A 23,699-nucleotide genomic window follows, 5' to 3' on the forward strand; every position below is an offset into this window, starting at 1 on the left:
ATCAAGAGTCTCTTCTCAGTCATATAATCTATTTGTAAGTTTTAAAAGTACCATGCTCCTAGATTTACTTTTTTGCTATCACCCCATCCCCAGTTTTGGCCAGAATTTTACTTATGCATTTTTAATTTTTTATAAACATTATTTATATTATTTATAGTCTGCCTTTTTCACTGATACTGAAGGTGGATTGTACAGTGTAAGTCAGTACAACCAACAGCCGGGACATTTGACAAACAATACAATAAAAATTTGAAAATAAGTAGAAGTCCAAAACAGAGCTGGAACAATGCTGAAGCAAAACATAATCAAATTGACATGACTTATTAAACAACGAAACTATCCAGTAGAAGCATAATTACCATAAAATATAGTATACAGTAGTATAGTCAACAGTCCCTATCCTTTTACCAATGCATCTTGCAGAACCATTTCCTTACAACACAGTCCTACTTCCTGTGTAAAAAAAGCCCTCTTAAATTATTCAGTTTTGCAGAAAGTCAAGAGTGGGAGCTTTCCTGAACTCTTCAAGCAGGCCATTCCATAAGATTGGGGACACAACAGAGAATTCATGTGTGTGGGCAGCTGTTGATTCTGCCCATTTGTAGGACGGCACATGCAGAAGCCTTGTTCAGATGAATGAAGATGCCATAGTGGGGGACATGTAGAGAGAAGGTGCCATAGATATGAGGGACAAAGACCATGCAGGACTTTGTATGTGATAGCCAATAACTTGAATTGAACCCAGTAACTGATGGGAAGCCAAAGGAATTACTGTGGAATGATCCACATAGCTCCTGATAATGATCAAGCTGCAACATTTTTCTTCAAGTTGACTTCAAAGGAAGACCTACATAGCATGTATTAAAGTAGTCTAGTCTCAAAGCCACCATGGTGTGGATCCAAGTGACTAGATCAACCATGTTAAAGTAGGGGACCATCTTCCAGGCTAAATGGAGTTTGAAGAAGGTATTTGAAAAAGGCAAATCAGACAAACTATGCTATTAGGAGTACATACAATGGAATGAAGGTTCCATATTTCTGCCCTAATATAGAGGAGCAGTCCTTTTGCTCTTCGCTAACACTGTGAGGTGGTAGAGAGAGCTGTTAAGTCATACCTGACTTATGGCAACACCTGGTGGGGTTTTCATGGCAAGAGGCCCTGCTTAATTTCTGAGATCTGACAAAATCAGGCTTTCCTGGGCTAATCAGGTCAGGGCTCTCTAATACTACCAAAATAGATTTTATTTGGATGAGATAATTTTCTATGTGAGTGAGCTAATCAGAGCTATGATCAAACTTTTACTTACAATGATGGCACTGATGGTTTTACAATTGGATTAGGTAGATTTGTAGAAGATAGGTCTATAAAAGGCCATGATGACTAAAGGAAACCTCTGCCTTCAGAGGCAGTATACTTCTGAATACTAATGCTAGGAGATAACAGCAGAAGCCTTTGGCCTATATGCTCTGTTTGACCACTGTGTTAAACAGGATGCTAAACTAGATGGACCGCTGGTCTGATCCAGCAAGGCTCTTCAAATGTTCTTCTGTTAATGACTACTAAAGGAAGTTTCTAGATTTCAGTTTGGGAAAGGAGCTTACTTGTTCCTTAAAATAATTAACAACAACAACAACAACATTTGATTGATATACCTCCTTTCAGGACAACTTAATGCCCACTCAGAACAGTTTACAAAGTATGTTACTATTATCCCCACAAGAAAATACCCTGTGAGGTGGGTGGGGCTGAGAGAGCTCCAGAGAACTGTGACTAGCCCAAGGTCACCCAGCTGGCTTCAAGTAGAGGAGTGGGAAATCAAACCCTGGCTCTCCAAATTAGAGTCCCACGCTCTTACCCACTACACCAAACTGGCTCTCAAACCACTTAAACCTGTACAACTAAAATGCACCCTACACAGAAAGAAGGAATGAAGATTCAAACACCTATACTCTAGCATCAAAATCTAGTGTCAAAATATTAGACTGGCATTGCATTTATATGTCAGAAATTACAGACTAAACACAAACCACAAAGTTAAAATTCAGATTTCCCATTCAACAGCCCCAGACTTAAGCTGTTCTGAAAGTTGATTTTACCCAATTCCACTGTGGGTGGTTGCATGCCTAAAATTATGTAATCCTACTGCTAAAGTAAATCAGTTTACTAGTTTAGGGAGGCTAATCAGTGCAAAATGTGTCTATAGATTTGAATTTTAAATCACTCAGTCACATGCTAGAATCCAGAGAATCTGTAAAACCAACAACACACAAACATGAGTATTTGGGGTTAACCAAATAGCTACAGCTAAAAGCCAAAATCCTTGAAATCATGGGCAAGTTTTCCTTCACGTCAGTGTACACTCTATTGTGCAATTCCTTATAAACTCCTGAAAGAACAAATATTAAGAGTTTGGGTTGTATGAATTTTAGAGAAATACATGAGAAGTACAATAAAATATGCAAAGCCTCTGTGTGTGTGTGGAGGGGGCAATGCCCACCAACCTGAAAAGCAACTTTGTGAGGTCTTGATTAAGTTGAGGAGGGGGTCACTTAACTTTTCCCTACTGGCCACTTTCCTGCTCCAGACTTCACCCCCATGTTCTTTCCTATGCAGTGTTCCAGTTTTATTATTTAGTCTCAAGATATAAAATCAGCAACAAGATATTATATCAAGGACAACGATAAGAACTACCTGAATACACCTACATATACAATATTGTATTGTTTCCTCATTTCATTTTCAAGAAACCATTTCAGTTGCTTGTTGGTGTTTTAATTTTTTAAAAAAGTTACATGGATATAGCATACATGGGACTTTGATCAAAAACTGAAGATTTTCAGTTCTTGTATGACTATTCCGAGATTGATAATAGAACAAATGGGAGCATGGCAAATTTCCACTAAGAAGACTGCTTCTACAGAGATAGTGTCTCAAGAAATGGCCTCAAAGGTGTCTGATAGTGACTTATGATCCAGCGTTTGTGTGTCTTCAGATTCTCTCTGCCTCTGAAAATTTGGGACCCTGAGTTCTCAGTATATATATAACAACAGTGAGGTTTCAGTCAACAGTTCTGAAAATCCTAGCTAATGTGTTGTGCTGGTTTTGCTCACCTAAGTGCATTTTGAGTTGATCGCCTATAGTACATATTACAGACTACCAACAAACCTCTTTGTAGGAAAAAATACAACAGGCTCTAGAAAGGAGAGAGCGGGCAGGCAGGCATTGCTTCCTCCGTGACTGATACTGGCTGGATGAAGGCGGCGGGCACTGTGACATCCTCTGCACCTGATCCCTGCTGAGTGAAGGAGGGGCCAGCATTGCCACCTGCTCCGCTCCTGATCCCAGCCGGGTGAAGGCGGTGGGCCGGCATTGCCACCTGCTCCGCTCCTGATCCCAGCTGGGTGAAGGCGGGGGAGAGGCATTGCTGCCTGCTCTGCACCTGATCCTGGCTTGGGTTTCCTGCCATAGAGCGCTCTCTGGAGGCCTGGCTGTCTCATCTAGCCTTCCCTCCACAGCAGCACCCTCTGGTGGCGCACCAGGGTAGGAAGTGAGTTGTCTCGAGTATGCTTAGCCTTTTATATAGTAGGACTAGCTTGATATTCGTGCTTCGCTATAGTATTTAAGTACCTTAAATCCAGTTATAATACTTACGGGTATGTAACATTTTTTGGTTTGTGTTTTTTTTTATGTTGGTTTTGTAATATAATAGCATAGTACTCGAGCTTCACAAAGGTGTTTGAATAAAGTGAAGCGTGTTATCGCTATTCAAGAGTCTTGTACCATCTTTTTTCAACTGTCTGCAGTTTCTGTTACCTCATTTTTACCTCAGAACACAGAATTCCACAGCTGACCAATCAGAGAGAGGGGTGATGCAAGCAAGCAAGGAATCTGCCAACCACACAGGAAAGCCAGGTCCCATGGGGAGATTGGCAACCCTCGTAGACTATGAGGGGAAGACTGGGAAGTGTTTTTGACCATGGGACACATTCAATGCCTCCCTATAGCAACTGCAGACTGTTGAGAATGTGGGGGGTGAGGACCAATCAGCCCACATACACAAATGATCTTGAAAGGCTGGCCCAATCAGGGAAGAGCGGCTGAGCTCACAGTGGGCAGGGGTGCAAGCCAGTAGCAGCCTGCCAGCCACACATGGAAGCTGTATCCCTTTGGGGAAACACATTTTACCCCTTTTTACACCCATAGGGGGTGAATTTCTTAAAATCCCTTCTTAGTGGGTGTTTACATTCATGAAAGGAATGTTCTCCCCAAATTTCATGTTTCTAGGTCCAAGAGTTTGAGCTGGGAGTTGATGAGTCAATCAGGACACTTGTCTTTATATATATAGATTTGTTTCTGGTCCTAAATAGATCCAGGTGCATGCAAATTCCATGGTTAACAATAGAATTATGGCTGCATTTAGGACAACTCACAATTGTTACATCCTTTAAATTCTATCTTCAACAACTATGAGATCATTGTATCTATCTCTGCAGCAGAAACTTGGTCTGAACTAAGAATTCCTTAAACTTTCTATGCAATTCTTTTTTAGCCCAGCAGCTCAAAGTGACAATTGTATCAATTTACAATAGAATATACTGTAACCCTACTGACAAGCATGTTGTTTGACAGATCTAGTCTCTTAAAAAAAGCATATAAATCATTAATAAACAAAAGTATCTGAACTCAGTTTGTAACACAAGCACCATTCACTACAGTAAATGCTCTTTTCAACAGAAAAAAGGGAAAATAATATATTGATTGATTCCTTTTGATATCATTACAAATTCAGTTAAATACATATTTTTTTCTGGCTTGCATCTCCTTTCCAAAAATTAATTCCATATGCTTTCTTTCTTATTTTGTAGTTCCTCCCACATGTGTTACAAGGAAACAGATTTCTCTTATTTTATAGCATCTTATGGCATTAGAGGTTTAAATCATGAGATTCTGTCCTCAAGCTATCTCCTGAAGAATTTCCTTACCTAGACATTTTGGAAGTCAATCAAGGCACCCAGTGGCAGTGCACTTCTTGTAAGTCCATTGAAGTAAATGGGCTTAAAATAGGTTGCCAACCTCCAAGTGGGTCCCAGAATTACAACTCATCTTCAGACTACAAAAATCAGATTCCCTGGAGAAAATGCCTGCATTGGAAGATTGATTCTATTGCATCACATCCTTACTGAGGCCCCTCCCCTCCCCAAGGTCCACCCCCCTCAGGCTCCATTCCCAAGTCCTAAGGAATTTCCCATCCCTACCTTAGAAAGGTATAACTTTGCTCAGGATTGCACTAAATGGGCCTTGCAGTATAATCCTAAAAAACACTTCCCTGTGAGTAAGCCACAATGAACGGATTTAAGTAGGATTCTGTTTAGGATTGCTCTCTCAGTGTGGCTGCCTTTGTAAAACTGTAAAGCATCGAACTATATTGCCAGTTCTTATGCCAAATAGGAATAATTGCCATCAACAAATGCAGGATTGTAGGTGGTAGCAATGATATGAAGACATCTGCCCCTAGAATACCTAACCAAAACAGCATATTTTATTAATGCAAAAGTAGAAGTACAGTATTATATACTGTAAGTCTATATATTAAAGTTATGGGGTATTTTTAGTTCTGCAAATGATCTTCTAAGATACAATCCATTCAGGATTGCTATCATTCACGACTTGCTGAAAGTAACTGGGATAAGGGTTGCATGAGTGTAGTATTTCAGTTGACTAAAATGGGCAGCTTTGTAAAGTTGCAGAACTACTGTTTTTAATCAGATTTCTCCTCCTAGTTCTTTTAAATGAGGTATTTAGTATTTAAATAAAGGACCCATATGACAGATCTACTTTTCAGAACATATTTTGCTTCTCGTACACATATAAACTGCATGCAAATAATTTACAAAACCAATACGTAATCCAGAGTATTTTAGGTTTGACAGCATAATGATACCTTATTGTTCTGAACTGTTTCAGTATTATTCTTTTCCACTCCAGGAAGTGAGTCATAGCAATGTAGTGAGAAAGGACAGCGAGGGCAATAGTTGTGTAACATTTTACCCCAATGAAGCACTTGATCTGTGCTCTGTAAAACTGTAACTTATATTTTAGCCCAAGATTCTTGTTTCATCAAGTTTGATGCACAGACAATAATTATTAACTAACATTATGCCTTATTAGGAAGAACCAAGAATTAGACTAAATTTTTTTAATTAGTGTTGATATCATTTTACGTGTTTCTTCTTCATCACCAGAAATGCCAGCTTACCTTATATGTCCTTCTGTTTTGAATTAGATTGCATCATACATTTGGCTTTTTACTTTTCACATTTCAAACATAACTAAAAAGCTATACTCGTTTTCAAACATTCTGCCACCAGAAGCCTGATATTCGATTCGTTATCTCATCTCTGTACTGGATTCCTTCTGTGTTCTGGCATAATTCCTTGTATTGATTTTGGCTTTTAAATCCCTAACAGCTTGGACTCACAAATCTAACACATTGTCTTCAAGGTTTCCCTTGAATCCAGTACATTCAAAATGTTTCAGGGGAAATAGCTGCTATGATATGATTGAGGTCCCACATTCAGTCTTTGGTTATGTCAGCTGAGTGATCTCACATTGTAGAGCTGAGAAATATTTCTGTCTTGAGCCACAATTAGCTGCTGATAGAGCAGACAATATTAGGCTTGATCGGGGATCCCAATCTTTTTGAGCTTGTAGGCAAATTTGAAATTTTGAGAGGGGCTGGTGAGTGACAAACCTAATATGGCTGCTACAGGAGGTGGAGTCAAACACAGTAACTCTCTCCTCACTTTGCAAAACAATTACAAAAGAGGCATTAAAGGAAACAAATAAAAGTCAAGATTGAAAGAGGAGAGAAAGAGAAGGGAGAATGGAAACACAAGCCTGAATGCTTACCACTCCCCTTGATCCTGCAGTGGCTATAGCTGCTATTGCAACTGTGGAAAACCCTCTCATTTGTATGAGGACAGCCAGTGACCCAGCCCACTTTCTAAACAGCTAGATGGGCACTGGACAAAGTCTTGATGGGCTCCATGACACTCACAGGTACAATGTTGGGAAACCAGGGGCTAGAGAGACATAATTTAAAATGCAGTTAAGTTCTGTAAAATTGTTTAAGAGTGTGCTCTTAAGAGCTGGGGTTTACCTGAAAAAGAGTTAGGGTTTCAGCATCTGGGGGACTTCAGTTGTATTGCCTGGGTTCTAAATAGTTTTGTTTTTAATGTATTATTACTAGGTATGCCCAAGCGCCTGCTTCAGGCGAGCAATCTTCCGGTGAAAGGGCCTTTCACTCATCCTCACCTCTTGGGGCAATGTGGAAAACAGTGGGGGGAGGAAATGATGTTCGCTTACATACTGCCATCATGTCTGGGCAAAAACCTGGATGTGACATTAGATAATGCTCGAGAATACCAGTGTTTTTAAAGTGTCGGTCAATGCGCTGGTGTCTAGGGTTGCCATATGGTTTCATCCCAAATACTGGACACATTTGATAAAAAAATTATTGATACAAAACACACACACACACAAATGATAAAAAAAGAAAAATGTCCTGTCCTTTTAATAGAGGATTATATGTAGAAATAAGTCATAGAAGCTTTTCATGGCACTGGGGTTAAATAAGATCCTATTAAGCCTGTTGTAAAGGGGCAATACATTTTTCTCCAGGCAACTAGTAAGCCTTACCAGGATCTACCCATTCCTAGTCTGACATGCTAAGCGTTACGATACCACATTTACCCCTCATTTAATACATACACATACAATCCAGGGTCTCCGGGTTTTAAATAATTATGCAGCAGGTAGAAATTCAATAGGTAAAGCTAATAGGTTACACTTTTTTCATATTGCTATTTTATAGCTTCTGAAAAGCAAAACTAATGAATTCCTGACCATATTATGACTTCCTCCAGGAGACAAGTAATATTGTATATGGTTTGCCATAACTGCTAGTTCAGGCCAGTTTCTCTAAACCTCTTCCAGCTTGCCCCTCCCCAGCTTTATTCAACCTTCGGGGGACAAAACCCAGCACTAATATCTGTGCAGAGATCTTTGCACACAGCATGAATAGAACACTAGCATGCCATGGAAAAGACTAAACTGGAGCTCTTATCCCCGATATCTAGTTTTCTATGTGTAGAAGGGTTTATTTGGTTTGTTTACTGATACCCCACTTTTCTCCTCAATGGGTCTCAAAGTGGCTTCCCTTCATTTTCTACTCCATTTTATTCTCACTACCCTGTGAGACAGGTTAGGCAGTGTGTGTGTTACTGGCCCAAGGTTACCCAGTGAGCTTCCATGGCAGAGTGGGAATTTGAACCTGGGTCTCCCAGATCCTAGTCCTACTCTCTAACCACTACAGCATACTAGTTCACTGTATTTGTCATTTCTTTTTGAATAAGAAAGATAATTCTGTTTTGAATCTGAAAGTGGTACTGCCAGACCCAGGTTTTACTATATCCATGACCTCAATGGTGCTTACTCACAGGTAAATATGCATAGTCTTGCAGCCTGCAGTCATTAGGGCTGCTCAAAAGATAAAAATTAAGGTCAGACACACTGTCCATATACCGCCCCCTCTGAATGTTTCATCCTTTTTTCCAGCCATGACTCGCCAAGACCTCTTTTTCACATTTCTATAGAAGATTCAATCCTGCCACCATCTAACCCAGAGTCAGCTGGAACCAACACAGAAAGCCAACTGGTTGGCTGTGAAAGTTTTCTTCAGTATAGCCAGCAGGATTTCTCTGAGAGCAAGATACTTGGGTGCTGGGGGAAGGGTTAGTGTAGAAAAGAAACAGAAAGGGTGCCACCAGTTTATCAAACCACAGAGGAAAGAAGGAGCACATGAATGCACCTTGACCGTGGTGTCCAGTATTTTGTCAGTTTATTTACTAAACAGAAAAGGAAAATATTGGACTGCTCAGTTCAAAACTGGACACTTGGCAACCCAATGTGACATCACATCTGAATTCTTGCCTGGACATAACATAGGGCTGCCAGGTCCCCTTACTGTCCTGGTGGGAGGGGGGACCTGGCACTTACCTTTTTGATGTCTTCACATGTGCAAAGCGCGTGCTCCCAGCGTGGTGCAATTACATCACTTCTGGGAGCGATGTCATTGCACAGTCCCCGAAGTGTTCTTGGGCTTCGCTCTGGGCCATTTACGTCAGAACTCTCTAGGAATAGCTGGAAAGGTTTTACCATACTTTCTAGTAATTCCTAGAGAAGCATAACATTATTTTTTAATTTTTCTTTCTCATATTGGTCGATACGCTGGCAAGTAAGGCCTACTGGTGATGTGAGATTTCCCACCTCCGGCATGTACCTGATAACCCTACGTCCCTTCCCCAAAGCTCCAGGAAATACTGAGCTACCCCTATGCATCCATACTGTGTGCCCTCGACTTCAGGAATGGGGCAAATTATAATGTTTATTCATTGCATTTTCAACCCAATCAACTTTGTCCTAAAGACTTCTTACAGCAATTAATTGCTGAAACAAATACATGTTAACGTATTCGCTGGAATACACGCGTTTGCTTCTGCCACTGATCTTATTCAGAATCAGATTAGCCTAGATCCTAAGATAACAATAATAGCACGTGACTTTTTTTTTTTTTTTGCAATTAACCAAGAGAGCAAAACGCAATCTATTCCAGTGTAAATGATGCACGTAAACGAACCCGATGCACGGCCACCCTTCCTTATTCCACATACATGCCGCCGGTTTCCGACTGTCGTGCGCATGTCCAAAAAGATTCCCCGCCATCAATTATGTCGAAGGTTTTCCTGTGCCAGCAAAAAAGATGGCATCATGTAACACCCCCACGCCCAAGATAAGGGTAAAAAGGGTAGTGGAAAAGCTGGTGCCCAAACTAAAGATGGCTCCTGAGGGAAGTCCCTCCCTATTTCCTCTGTCTTGTATTCCTGCCTTGGGTTGGTAACCTCCGGTTTGCCTCATGGCGGAAGGTGGAACTTCCTGCTTTGACCCGGGCACAAGGATCGTGTGTGTCGGAAAACTACCAGATGGTTGACTGGTCGTGAGCTCACGGGCCTTGTGGGCGGGGGACGCGCGTCGATAAGGGCTGCCCTAGAGGGAGGCGGAGAAGTCAAAGAGAGGAGCAAGAGGAGCCCAGCCGGAGCTCGAGACGTAGAGTGAGTGGCTGTTGGGCCGGCTGGCCGCGATGGAAGCGGAGCCGATGGACGAGAATGAATGGCGTTACCACGGCGAGGGCAACAAGAGCCTCGTCGTCTCCCACAGAAAGGTAAAGGTGGGTGGAGGGGCTGAGCGGCCGTCGCGCTCGCGTCCCGTGCTGCCCGCCAACGGCTGTTCTCCGTCCGGAGCGGTTTGAGCCCGGGCGGGCGGGATTCTTTCTGGTCCCCCCTCTTTTCCTTGAGAACTCCTTCCGTCCCCTCCCCGCTGAGGTGGCAGTTGGGGAGGAGACTGGCGGGGGCATCTACGAGCTTGTCCGCCGGTCGGGCGATGTGGGACTGAGTGCGGGGAGCTCAGGTCTTCCTTCTCCCTGTCCCACGGATACCTCGCCTTCGGACTTTCGGTTTCGAAAAAGTGCTGGCCAGAGGGATAGAAAACAAACCAAAATCTTATGGAGCCTTTAAAAAATGAGGGTTTTTTCGTCCGGCTCCAGCTTCCCGGGGTCTAGAGAGCCCACTTCGCGAGATGCTCAGAGAAATACTGCACGTGTATGACGACCTGATTAGGCCTTTCCCCCGAATTTGAAAATCCTTAATCCTCCCTTTTACACCCCTGATCACGTCCGGGTGTGTTGAGAAAAGGGTGATGCTTGTTAGGTTAGCTTTCGTTCGTGTTTAAAAGGCAGAGAAAGACGGAGGGTTGGCGGCCCTGTAAAATGCAAGCCTTTAAAGCTGATCGTAAAAGACCTGAGTCATGGGTTGAAGCTTGACGTTTCTGGGCAAACAAGTGGGAAAGTGTGTGATGATCTAAAAGAACAGCGTCTCTGTCTAATGAAAGGGAGGAGGAATTCCAAAATAGTGCGACTTGATATTTGTTTGATGTTTTGAGCAAAAATTGTAAGATAACAGATCTATCTGGGCATGTGAATTCTAATGAATATGTGTATCGGTTTTGATGTTTCTTCATTTAATTGTCCTTGAACTGTTAGTGCCACCACCTATGAGTTAGATCTTTTTTACTTCACTTGTCCCTAGCTCCAGGAAAAGACTCTGTAAGAGGTGTGTGTTTGCTCTGAGATCCTATTTTAATCTTTCACTTAATTTGTTCACTAATACTTTCACTTTTTCTGTTTTCTGCAAGAGCATTTAGCTGAGAGAATTTAGTTTGGCTTCATAGATGGACACAACTACCTTGTCTTTCAACATTGAATAGTTTACGTGCACATAGTTCAGGCACATGGTTAATTTTCCTGGGCAAAAGGAGAGTTTTCAGAAACCTGTATTTACACATGTTTTGCTAACCAAATTTCTTGCTGGGAAGTACTATCCTGTTTGGTGTAGTGGTTAAGAACGGTGGGACTCTAATCTGGAGAACCGGGTTTGATTCCTCACTTCTCCTTTTGTAGCCAACTGGATGACCTTGGGCTCATCCCACACAGCTCTTTCAGAGCTCTCTCAGCCCCACCCACCTCACAGGGTGCTTGTTGTGGAGATAAGCATAACATACTTTGTAAACTGCTCTGAGTGGGTGTTAAGTTGTCGTGAAGGGCAGTATATAAATCAAATGTTACTTAGAGGCCGTTCATTTCCTGTGTGTACTCATTCTTACCACCTGTTACACACTTTTTTAAAAAACATACACATTGGTGGTATGTGAGGGAGAAAGTATAATTTGAGAATGTTGACATTTGTTGGCTTCCCAGGATTTGTATCTGGTAAATAAAGCTAACTTATATATATTGTGAGGCACTTCCTGTTTTTCTGTCAGTTGAAAAACTAGTTCTCATAATTAGCCTTTAGAGACAGCTGTTGAACTCATATTATCATAAAGAAAATCACAGCACAACAAAAGAGGAAAATTTTCTTAACTTTCTGTCTTAAGGTAGTGCCCAAGATCCTGGTACCTTTCTCCTGTTTTTTTCTCTTTTTTCTGCCCCCTCACCAAATAATATTCGAGGCATGATTACCCCATTTTGACTAACCCCCATCCCTTCTGTCTCTAGCACATACCATGTGCCAGACGGACTCCTTTGAAAGCACGTATGGCAAGCTATGGAAGCTTCTGTTCTCTCGTGCCATCAAAACAACACGTGAGACTCTTACCAGCTACTCTTTAAAAGTATGTTTTAACTGAAATATTATTTCAGTATAACCTACGAGATCAGGTCTCAGATCTAGGGCTACAATGAGTTCTAATTATATTCTTTCTTTGGAAGAATTGCACTTTCATGGTTGCTCTTTTCTTGGTTAGCTGCTGTGGTAGTGGTTTTACTTTTTCTGCGGCCAGCTTTCTTTCCTTCTGGCAGCTGCTCGTGTGCTGGGATGGATGCTGCAGAGAAGGTGGGGGTGGGTTGGAGAGGACAACCCTGTTACTTGCATCCCTGACAAGACTCACAGCTCGGGGAGGCTCACAGCTTACCTGTTCTCAGTCCCTACAGTCATCTGTCTTAAAGTGGGAACCTCCTGTGAACCACAAACCCTAAAGGGCAACATGTTTATCCGCTCTTCTGGAACTTGAGTAGGGTGCCGTGTAAGGGAGAGCACAGGTAGTATGTCAAAGAGCACATGTGGCTCCTGAGCCACTGAGTATCACTGACAACGTATTTCTAAACTTTCTTTAAGTAACTGCTTGCAAGAATGACCTAGAAGTTATGGGATGTTTTCAGAAAGTATTCAGAAATCGTTGTACACAGTGTATGAGGACATACAGCATAGTTAATATGGGAACAATGGACAATTGGTATTTGCTTTGGCAAATGAGCTTGTGATAAAATGCAAGTAGCTCAGTGAGCTTGTGTTGACAACAGGCCTGTTTTTTCCTGACAAGTTCATACGTCAAAAGAATAGGACTTGAAAAGGCATTGTACTTAGGTTTTCTGCTTTGGAGGTTGTTGCCAGTTTGGAATAATGACTTCCTAACACTAAAGGTGGAGTTTCTTGTTTTTTAAAAAAGGAAATAAATTTTCTCTACAAATTTATTTTCATCTTCTGCCAGTTGATTTTTGTTACACTAAGTTTCAGGTACAGACAAAAAAATATTTGGATGGCATGCATACATGTGGTATGACAAAGTAAAAGCGGACTCTTTGTTTTTGCATCACTACATTCGGAGAAGCCTCTTCATGGTCTGGAAAAAATACAAGTTGTATATGGAAGATGGAATTCCTTCATGGGTGGTTCCATATGAAGTAATAGATCCGAGAACTGTCGACAGTGAACAGCAATGTCTAACTTACAAGGAGATTACACAAATACAATATTCAAAACTGAGAATAAAGCCAGAAGAAGAATTGTCTCCTTGTTATGGATGGTTCCAGTACAGACAGATTAGAGACCTTTATAATGCGGACTGCCAGAGAGGAGGAATAAGATGGGAAAATTCGGAGTTAGAGGAAGTGTTATTACAGGAAGGCAAGAAAGAAATATCCAAGATTTACAAATTACTTTTAAAATGGTTTACGGTGGATGAAACAGTAAAAGTCCAGATGGTGAAGTAGGCAATAAATTTTCACAAAGAAATAACAATGGAAGCATGGGAATACCTATGGAAAAATACAGTGAAGATTTCAACTTGTACGAACATTAAAGAGAATGTGTATAAAATGATTTACAGATGGTATTTTAACACCAAAGAAAATTGCGCTAGGAAATACCAACATGTCAGACAAGTGCTGGAAATGTAAAAAACATGAAGGATCATTATATCATATGTGGTGGACATGTGAAGTAGCTAAACAGTACTGGGGAGAAGTAATTTTTTTTTTTGAAAATTTTTTTATTGGGTTAGGATCAAATGTTTACACATTACAGTCAATTTTCCCATTTCCCAATTTCTAACCCCCTCCCTTCCCCCCCCCCCCCATTTTGTTGACTTCCAACAGTTTTCCAACCCTTTATCCCTTTTCCCTTACTCTTTATGTATTCCTCTATCTAACAAATATATATTCTCCCTTTATTCTAAGCAATACTTCTTTAACTATTTTTAATACTCTGTACCCTGTCTATGAGTCCCTTTTTCCATAATGGATAAACAATTTATCCCATTTTTCATTATTCCACTTTCAAATATTTCTATATATCCTAAACTATGTAAACCATACATTCATATAAATCAACCAGTTTAACTTATAATCTATATGTTATTCATTCTATCTTCTTCTTTCTATTTTAATTATATTTGTTTACATTAGTATTTCTATTCCCCTTCAATCATAAATCTATATATGATATCAATCAATTTGACTCATATACAGCTTCAGATAAACATATTCAGTTTGGTACATTGTACGGAATCAAAAAGAAAATATTATTAGTTAGTCAATCCTTATAGTTAACCCTTATGATTAATTGTTTTCTATCAATATTCTGTTTGTTATTCTATATATATCAATCTAATATCATAACTGCTTAGAAATTCTCTTTAACCTCTTCTCCTCCCCGGTAAAGTCACCCCCCTCTACATTTTATTGTACTTCAGTAGTTCTCAAACTGCCACAGTACTGGGGAGAAATAATTGAAGTAATAAATGAGATTTTACAAATACAAATAAATAAGAACCCAGAACTGTTGCTACTGAACTTGGGAATGGAGACAGTTCCAATGCAGCACAGAACATTGTTATTTTACATGACAGCAGCGGCAAGACTTTTGTATGTGCAGAAATGGAAGACACAAGAAATACCAACTGTAGAAGACTGGATTTACAAATTGCTGTACATGGCAGAAATGGACAAAATGGCAAGGAAACTTAAAGATCTTGACCTAGGGCAATATATTGTTGATTGGGGGAAACTGAAACAATTTTTGGAAAAAAAGTGGTATGTAAAAGGAGAACTGTGGCAGTTTGAAATTTTTTAAAGAATAGCGTTGCAATGAGAAGAGAGAAGGGATCTTACCATTTAGGGGGAATGTAATTATAATCTAAGCTAATATAATATTTAAGAGGATTTTATATTGAGTATATGGGATAATGAGAAAGGGTAAACAGATATCTCCACGAGGTATACTATATATGATATATGACATAAAACAATGGGTTAGTAGATCAGACTCTACATTATAACATAATATGTGGTTGTGTTGTGTGGTGATGTGTGCCATGCTACATTGGTGGCATGGCATACAACATATATATAATATATTATTGTGATATATACTATATTGATAGTGTATTTGACGGAGTATATGCTTAAAAGAAAAGAAATAGAATAAGTTTAAAGTAAGAGAGAGGGCGATTCTTGCTATATATTATATTATATTAGTATGTTATATTGATTTGAGATATACTATATTGATAGTAGGTTTGATAGAGGTTATGTAAAAAATAAGAATGTGCTTAGAATAAGAGATATTACGAATTAAAGTTGGTAGGGAAATATAAATGAAATAGATTTAAGTAATAAGAAGGGTTAGGGGTTGGAAAGCTGTTGGAAGTCAATAGGGAGGGGGGAGGAAAAGGGTAGGGGATAGAGCAAGGGGTAAAATGGGATTATTTGTGTCAAATTTGCAAAATTTTCTTTGTTTTACCACTCACTAATAAAAATTTTATTTAAAAAAAAAGTTTCAGGTACAGGTGTAAATAAATGAGTATTATAGGTGCTTTTGTAACAGCATAGTTAAAATGAATCACACAATAAAATCTTCTCCTTTGATGTTTACTACATTGTAATATTATACGTAGTTGCTTTCATATATGTATCATTAAGATTTCACAATATGAAATATGAATATTGAATGCTTTAAAGGTAAAGGTAGTCCCCTGTGCAAGCACCAAGTCATTAATGACCCATGGGGGGATGTCGCATCATGATGTTTTCTTGGCAGACTTTTGTTATGGGGTGGTTTGCCATTGCCTTCCCCAGTCATCTACACTTTATCCCCAGGAAACTGGGTACTCATTTTATCGACTTCGGAAGGATGGAAGGCTGAGTCAACCTTGAGCTGGCTACCTAAATTTGGCTTCCCCCAGGATCAAACTCAGGTCATGAGAAGAGTTTGGGCTGCAGTACTGCAGCTTACCACTCTGCACCACAGGGCTCTTGTAATGAATGCTTTAGGAACATGCAAAGTTATGATAGCAATCAATTTACTCGCATCTGCTGACAGCCCTACAGTAAAAGTAAAATTGAAACTTTAAATACCTGTAGTCAGAACTCTCAGCCAGAAGTTTCTGTAAGTGATGGATCCTCAGCATATTGTTTTGCTGTGCCTTTTTATGCCCATGGCATCTGAAATTTAACTGGATATTCCTACAATTTAGTTTATATAAATTAATCATGGAAGACTATTTATGCTTGTTATTCAGTAACATTTAAAATCAGGAACTCCATTTTACAGGTAACTGGAATAAAATTTGGAGATATTCTGATTTAACACAGCATCTCTTTCAGCAGGATGTTCAATTACCTAAGAAGAAGTATAGAGGCAAGAGGTTTTATCTGGGTTCTTGTGTCTGTAGACTGAGCTAAATAAACTGGGCTTTGACAGATTTTGGGGGAGGATTTAGAAGCCAGCCCAATTTTTTTAGGTTCAGACTCATCCATAACAAATACAATATTTTCAGCCTTGTGTGAGTCTCCTTGAAAGTTTCTGGAATTTGCTTTGTTATAAAAACAGCTTTTTAATGCTATTGTTTTGTATATGTGCAAAACAATAGTATCAAATACCTACAAAAAACTACTTTTGTAGATATTATTAGCTGTTATAAAAATGAAATCTTTTAAAACCCCATTATAAACAAAACACATGGCTTGGCAATTTTTGATGGAAATGATGAATTCTTCTGTGAAAAGTTAGTAAAATGGATATGGTTTTGTTTACATTTTTATGTAACCTTTCTAAATGACTGTCAAACAAAAGATAAAACCTATAAAAAAGCTTTTAGAACCTAAAAAAAGTAAAACAAAAGCAATACATATCTAAAAACAGTAAGAAAAGCAGCCCAAAATTTTCAGACATTCTTTAAAAATATAGCCCTAAAGCAGTTTAGCAATTACAAAAGTAAAATTAAATTATTTTTTATTAATCTCATAACCAACACGTTTTATCATACCCACTTTTCAATTAACTGTAGCAGAAGCAACTTATTTAAAATACGACCACTTACATTTGTTGCAAAACAAGTCAAAAGATGAAGAGAGCTAAAGGAGAAAGTGGCAGGGAAGACATTGGTAAGGCAGCAGGCATAACACCTTGGCTCCTGGTTTCCATAGTTGAAAGGTCTGGTGTGTGCGGCATAGATTGTGAGCCTTTAACAGGCTAAGCTTTTCTGAAGCATGGAAGGGGAAATGGTGGGTGGTGGGAGCACCCAGTTATCCTCAGTTGCTGCAGGAGAGAAAAGCAATAGCACCTCAGGGAGTTGGTCTTTAAAGTGGTATTAGATCTTGTTCATTGACTGCAGACCAACATGGCTACTTCCCTGAAGCTATCTACAGGAAATAAGAGATTAAGGGCAGGGGGAGAAAGCCCAGAGTGGAGTAGAAAGAAGCAGCATAGCTTTGTTTGGGAAGAGTAAGAGGCAGGATCCAGAGCTGTGGGTTCTGTTTCTGCTCCACTTCAGACTTTCCCATTTATCTCCTTCAATCCAAGCCAGGAAGCGAAATGAGGGCTGGTAATACTCTCTGGTATTTGCTCATGGGATCTTGAGTGGGAGGCGGGACTGGCAGCATCAACTGAATTTCAGGGCTTTTAGCAGGTGAACCTTGAGAGAAACTGAAGGCATAACACTCAATTGTAAAGATGCCCTTGTGTCCTGCATTTGCCAAGACCTGGAATAAACCAGTGGTTCCCAGACTTTTTGGAGTTATGACCAAGTCCCTTTAGTAAAGTTTGAGATCCACAAAAAAGAAAAGCCAAGGAAGAAGTGCATTTATTTCATGATGATCCCCTCCTCCACACACAACTAGAACAAGCTGGATGGAGAGATGCATTGCCTAAGAACATAAGAAAAGCCCTCCTGGATCAGGCCAGTGCTCCATCTAGTCCAACATCCTGTCTCACACAGTGGCCAACCATTTACTATGGAGGGCCAACAACAAGGCACAATGGCAGAGGTCTTCTCCTGAAGTTGCCTCCTGGCACTGTTATTCAGAGGTTCGCTGCCTCTGAATGTGGAGGTTCCCTTTAGTCACTGTGGCTGTCTAATCCCCCATTAAAGCTGTATATGCCTGTGGCCATTATTATATCCTCTATCAGAGGATTTATTGAGAAAAAATTACATGATACCCCAGTATGTGTATGGGACAGGATAAAATATTGCTGTGACTACCTATTTTCTTGGGACATCTTATCTCATGCTCTCAGAGATGTAAGTGTATAATAACTTTCAAGTGCCTTTCGGAAAAGCACATTGAAGCACCAGTGATTGTGCATCTGCATGGCTATTGCAGAGATGCAAACAAATGCATAATAGGCATATTGTCCATTTCTCTGCATCCCTGCAAGATCCATGCAAAAACTTCTCAGATGTGTTCAGCAGGAAAATAGGCAGGCTGACATTAATCCCTCCATGCCTCCCATAAATATAATTGGTCCTAAAATGTTTAATCCCCCCAGCAGGTATTTAACAAGTGATGCTTTAATTATATTTCAGTATCTGGAGTATGCTGTACCCAGCACCAGATTAGGCTGAACAAAATGCCACTGAGTTCAAAAGTAAGAGAGCAGTGCGTACTGCCTTGCCTTATATTTTCTTTGGAGCTTTCACTGGTCCTAGTGATGAGACATGTCTGTGAGTCCCATACTTGGAGCTCAGTTCCTAGGTGGTGCAGGGCAGATTTGTACTGGAATTGTAGCATGCGTGTGTGGGGTGAAGCTTTCAGGGGCCATTTTTGGTTGGGACAGTGGCAATGGGGGAGGCTTTCCCCCTTCTCCCTGTGATCTTGATGTGAATGGGCTGCATATGCCTGGGAAGGGCACATTTGGACCCAGGGAGAATGCAAGAAAAATGTCATGTGTCTTAGGCTCTAGGTAATTGACAATATAGTAAAATTCTCAAACTGAAGTTTGAATATAGGTTTTTAAAAGCATCTGCTCAGCTGTAAGGTATAGTAGAGTTGATTCTTCTGTTGTGAAAAAAATCATGTACTAACAAGAACTATAATATACTAACACTTTTAATGTGAAAATGCATTTACTGAATTCTTGTACCAAGCAAAACAAAACCTGAAAAAACCCCTATTTTAATCATAAAAAATCCTGGAAAGGCTGGATTGTTAGAAGATTGATAGTTTTTTACTATTTTAAATTATATGCAACAAATCCATATATAATTGAAGAACGCTCAATAACTTTTGTCATATACTTGTAAAAAAACGTGTAAAAAGTTAAAAGTTCCTTAGTTACATTTAACATTAAGGAACATAAATGTTGCTAAAAGCCAGGTTTGAAACAATAGGCTGTACAATCATAGTGCTGAATGCTGGAATTCTGTGAATGGAACTACTAATGTATACTTTGTCTATAAAAAACAACTGGGAAGGCCTGGCATTGATTTAAGTAATGCTGGGAAATAGACTTTTCTGTTCCCTTGTTATTTACCCAGTTGGAAACCGTGCTCCCCTGTGTGTGTATGGTGGAGGGGGAGATGGGCATAATATAAGTAATGGTCTCCCCCCCCCCCCCGGTCCTTACTGGGGGTTCAGACAGCCCAAAGGAAAGCATTTTCCCAGTGCTTAAGCCCCAACTATATTGGAGGGGGTGACTTGGGGTTGCATTTTAGGACCAAATTAAACATCAGAAACTCTAATCACAGAACTGTAGTGTTGTGCGTAGTTTGGTTATAGCTGACCTAGAGCTAAACTTTACAGATTTGTATGACCTTATCCAGAGCTTATCCATAATTAAATGAGCAATCTTGGGGAGGGAAGTAGTTCTTTCCAGCCTGCTGATCAAATGATAAATCTTATTCTTAATTTTAAATATATTACAGTTTAAGGAATTTGGGTCTTGGTTTGGTTTCTAATCTGGCAGAGTTGATTCCCTGTTAGGTGCATGGATCTAAGGTCTGTTCTGTGCAGTGATGCTTTCCTGTAGTTTCTCTGTTGTTGCGATGGCTGCAGGTATAGCACAGCGGTAGCACGGCTTCCATTTTGGGGATTTCCCCTCACTTTCCCTATCCTAGTCTTTGTGACAGCCATTTCCTGGTGGGCTTTTAAAACCAGTAGCTGACATATCGATTCTTATATCGAAATGTCAGTTTCTGTGCAGTGGAATTTGGTGAAATGGCCACCGTAGAGACTGGGCCAGGGAAAATGATGTCAGTGTGAGTGGAACTGGGAAGATTTGGATTTTACCGCCCTCTAGGCAGCCATCTGGCTTCGCAGTTACCTTTTCTAAAACATTGTAGGAAAGACAGGAATACCTGGGAGGTTGCATGAAAGCACCATGATGCTTTGGGGAAGCAGGAGAAAAAAGGCTTCCCAACAGCAAACAACGTATGTGTAAGTGGCCTAAGCTGTGAACAAAATGAGGAAATCTTTGCTTCCTTTAGCTGTCTAGAAGTAATGCATATAAACTGACAGAGGGCAAACCAATTTGGTCTAACAATCTACTTCCAGTGCCTGATTCTCAAGACTAGCTATGAACTAGTTCCAAGAATAGCTGTCAAACTATAAAAGCTCTGATTATGGAAGTTGTCTTTCTCTAAAGCATAGTTCATTTATTTCCAAAATAAATTTTGTTGGAGTTGTGATTATTAGCTATATTTTGAAAAAAAAATATAATTGATCTAAACTTTGGAGGGCAAATATGTGTTGTGTGTAAGTATATTGAATGTTTCCCCTGCAGAAGTCATGGTTACACTTCCAAACTTTAGTTTTTCTTGTCTGGTCTATAGACTAAATATCTGTGTACCATCTGCCTACCTTGATGCTGTTTTGATACATCTTTTCCTTTTTTTGTTGAAGAAGATGGAAGAAATGCTTAGTTAAATGAATTTATCTGATTCATTAAGGGTGATCCTTCTATATTTATGTTCCTTGTAATATAATGAAAACTAAATGGGGAATATGCAGAATGACCAGCAAGCATATTTCTGCTTGAGAAATGAAGAAAGACATGTTTATTTTCTGGAGTAATTTTACTGTAATTGTTGATTCACCTTAAATTATCTAAATTAGAAAGTTATACTAATGTAATACATTTTTTCCCCAGCGTTGCATAGTACTGCGTTTCTTGAAGTTTCCCCCAAACCGAAGCAAGGTGAGATACTGTGATTTTTCTTTTTGTCTGGTGTTTAAAGACACAAAACGGTTGGTTTAACATGCCTCCCACCCAAAAGAGTATTATGTTGATACTCGGTCTCTTACCCAACCTTCCCATAGATTTGAGGAGGCTTCCAACATTAATAATCCATAAGCAGTTTGCTTAAAAATGGGTTCTGAAGGCTTCTTAAACTTTCAATTAATCTTGATTTTAACAAAGTTGTTAATCACCTGCATTTACATATTGTCAAGTTTTGGAAATGCAGGGAAGGAAAAAGGTGCCTTTTTAACCCCCTTTCTTGCTCCCCAAGCCACAGGCAGGAGTGCTAAATTGTTAAAGGCTAGCAGGAGATCTGAACAGAAACACTCCTGTTACTTGGTGGGGCTATGCCACAATATTTATACTAATTGAATAGATGACTCTATGCATCTATCTCACTCCTCCCGGAGCAAAGTATATAGCTGCTAATTGGTTCCTCCTAGGGCAGCAGGCAGCACCTTGTGGCTTCCCGTTCCTGCCTTTCATTTAGCTAAAACAAAGGCTCTTCAGCCATGCATTTTCAGTCTGTTCTCACAATATACTTGCAGGAATTATACTTAGAGTGAAATCCTAAGTTTAGGCTGGAGTAACTCTAGGATTTCACTGCTATTCTCTTTCTTCTTTCAAAAAGAAAGCTTGCACATTTATTTGTTTGCAACTTCCTTGGCAAACTAATGACCCCCCACCCCCATTTTGTGGATTGGATCATCTTCATTTCCACTAAAGTAAAACTAAAATATTTGACACTTATCTATTGGAATTCTTTACCGATTGTCCAGAAAAGCAAGGCCACTTTTTGAAAGCTGATAGTGCTACTCATATAGGTTTTTCTTAATGTTGCTTAGCTTTTCTTTTAAACCTTTTGATGAGCCAGGATTAATTGCATGTTTGCATTTATTTGTTATAACTTATGATCACATTTTTATTTGTGGTGATTTTGCATTATTACTTGAATTAAGTATCTTATGATTAGAACAAATCCTTAAGTAGCCTATAAGAATATACATAAACTTGCCAATCACTTGTTAGTTTCATGCATATAAAACTGGTGTAATCTGTGAAGGACTCAAACATTGCAGAAAAGAAAAACACCTTTCTTATCAGCTAAGAAGATAGAAAAGTTTAACTTGTTATTTTTATCTGAAAACTAAGTTTATTTGCAGAAAAAGATCCTGTTAGTTCATTTCTGGGTATAATGGTGAATATTTTAGTTGCATATATTTGTAAAAAAGTCCCTTTATATTTTCTGTTTTCCCTTTTCAGGGTCACAGACAGCCCATATTGATTATGCTAAGCATAACTTCAGAAAAGCTGTCCTTGGTATCTTTAGATTTTATCGGGAGGGTGGAGGATGCCTGATTTTTCCAACTTGGTAAATTTTTAAAAGGAAATTGTCCCAGCTTCTGTATCAAACAGCAGTTTTGAGTCTTTAGAAGTAGCTCAAAACAATTTTTTTCACATACTGTTAGCTGTTCTTCCTTCAGCATCTTCAAGCTGTGGTTAGAGTAGAATTATCTCTACCCTCAACAATAACTTCAGTCTCCAGGTCTTTTGACTTTGGTGTATGGAGAAATGAAGGATAACTCATTGCTCAGTTTGTATTGAGATTAGTGGCTAGCCTTGGCTTCTCAGAAGAATACTTGAGGACCCTTGGACTCTACGTTAGATCAGGGTGCTTAAACTGATGCTGGTCTAGTAGGCACCTTGAGAACAACTCTACATTATAAGCAATTACTTTCTTCTTCCCTGACTCTTCCAGCAAATTTTACTGATATAGTGAGCACAGAAAGTCTTTCACTAAAGTATGCCTATATATTCTACTGTTCACTGTCCTGGTTATTCTGTATTTTGATCTTCTCTATGCAAATGTTCAGAATTTTTAAATTTTTTATCTTGATGGACATTTGATTTTTTCTTGTATTGTTGTTATGGCTTTCTGCTAATGCAGTAAATTGATTGATTAATTATTGGTTTTTGCTTTCAGTAGTATATTTTTCTCTATTGATCACTGGCAGCACATTATATAAACTTGAAAATCAGTGGTTTAACTTGACAAAAAGGTTCCTTATTTCACTAATTTAAACGTTTATACCCTGCCTTACCTCTTGGCTCCAGGTGACTTGTTATATATTGAGGAGACTAGTACTTAGGAGGCAATTCAAAACTCCAATGTAGAGTATGGACCTCTGGGACCTCTGTGACTCTAAACCCTTTGTAGCTTTTATAAATCTATTTTGAACAAGCATCTCCTTTCCAGCAAGATTTTGAAGACACCTCATCCACAGCGGTGA

General features: G+C 39.5%; 1 protein-coding gene across 1 annotated transcript in view; it reads left to right on the forward strand.

The window, feature by feature from the left end:
* The first annotated feature begins 9,992 nt into the window (after positions 1 to 9,992).
* IPPK (inositol-pentakisphosphate 2-kinase) overlaps positions 9,993 to 23,699 on the forward strand; it is a 34,016-nt gene continuing 20,309 nt past the window's right edge. Inside the window, exons 1-2 of the mRNA XM_054976142.1 lie at positions 9,993 to 10,280; positions 21,319 to 21,366. Coding sequence (XP_054832117.1) covers positions 10,200 to 10,280; positions 21,319 to 21,366 — 129 coding nt within the window. The 5' untranslated portion in view covers positions 9,993 to 10,199. The remainder of the gene's footprint in view (positions 10,281 to 21,318; positions 21,367 to 23,699) is intronic.

Source organism: Eublepharis macularius, chromosome 4, assembly GCF_028583425.1.
Source record: "Eublepharis macularius isolate TG4126 chromosome 4, MPM_Emac_v1.0, whole genome shotgun sequence".
In the NCBI taxonomy this organism is placed as follows: Eukaryota; Metazoa; Chordata; class Lepidosauria; order Squamata; family Eublepharidae; genus Eublepharis; species Eublepharis macularius.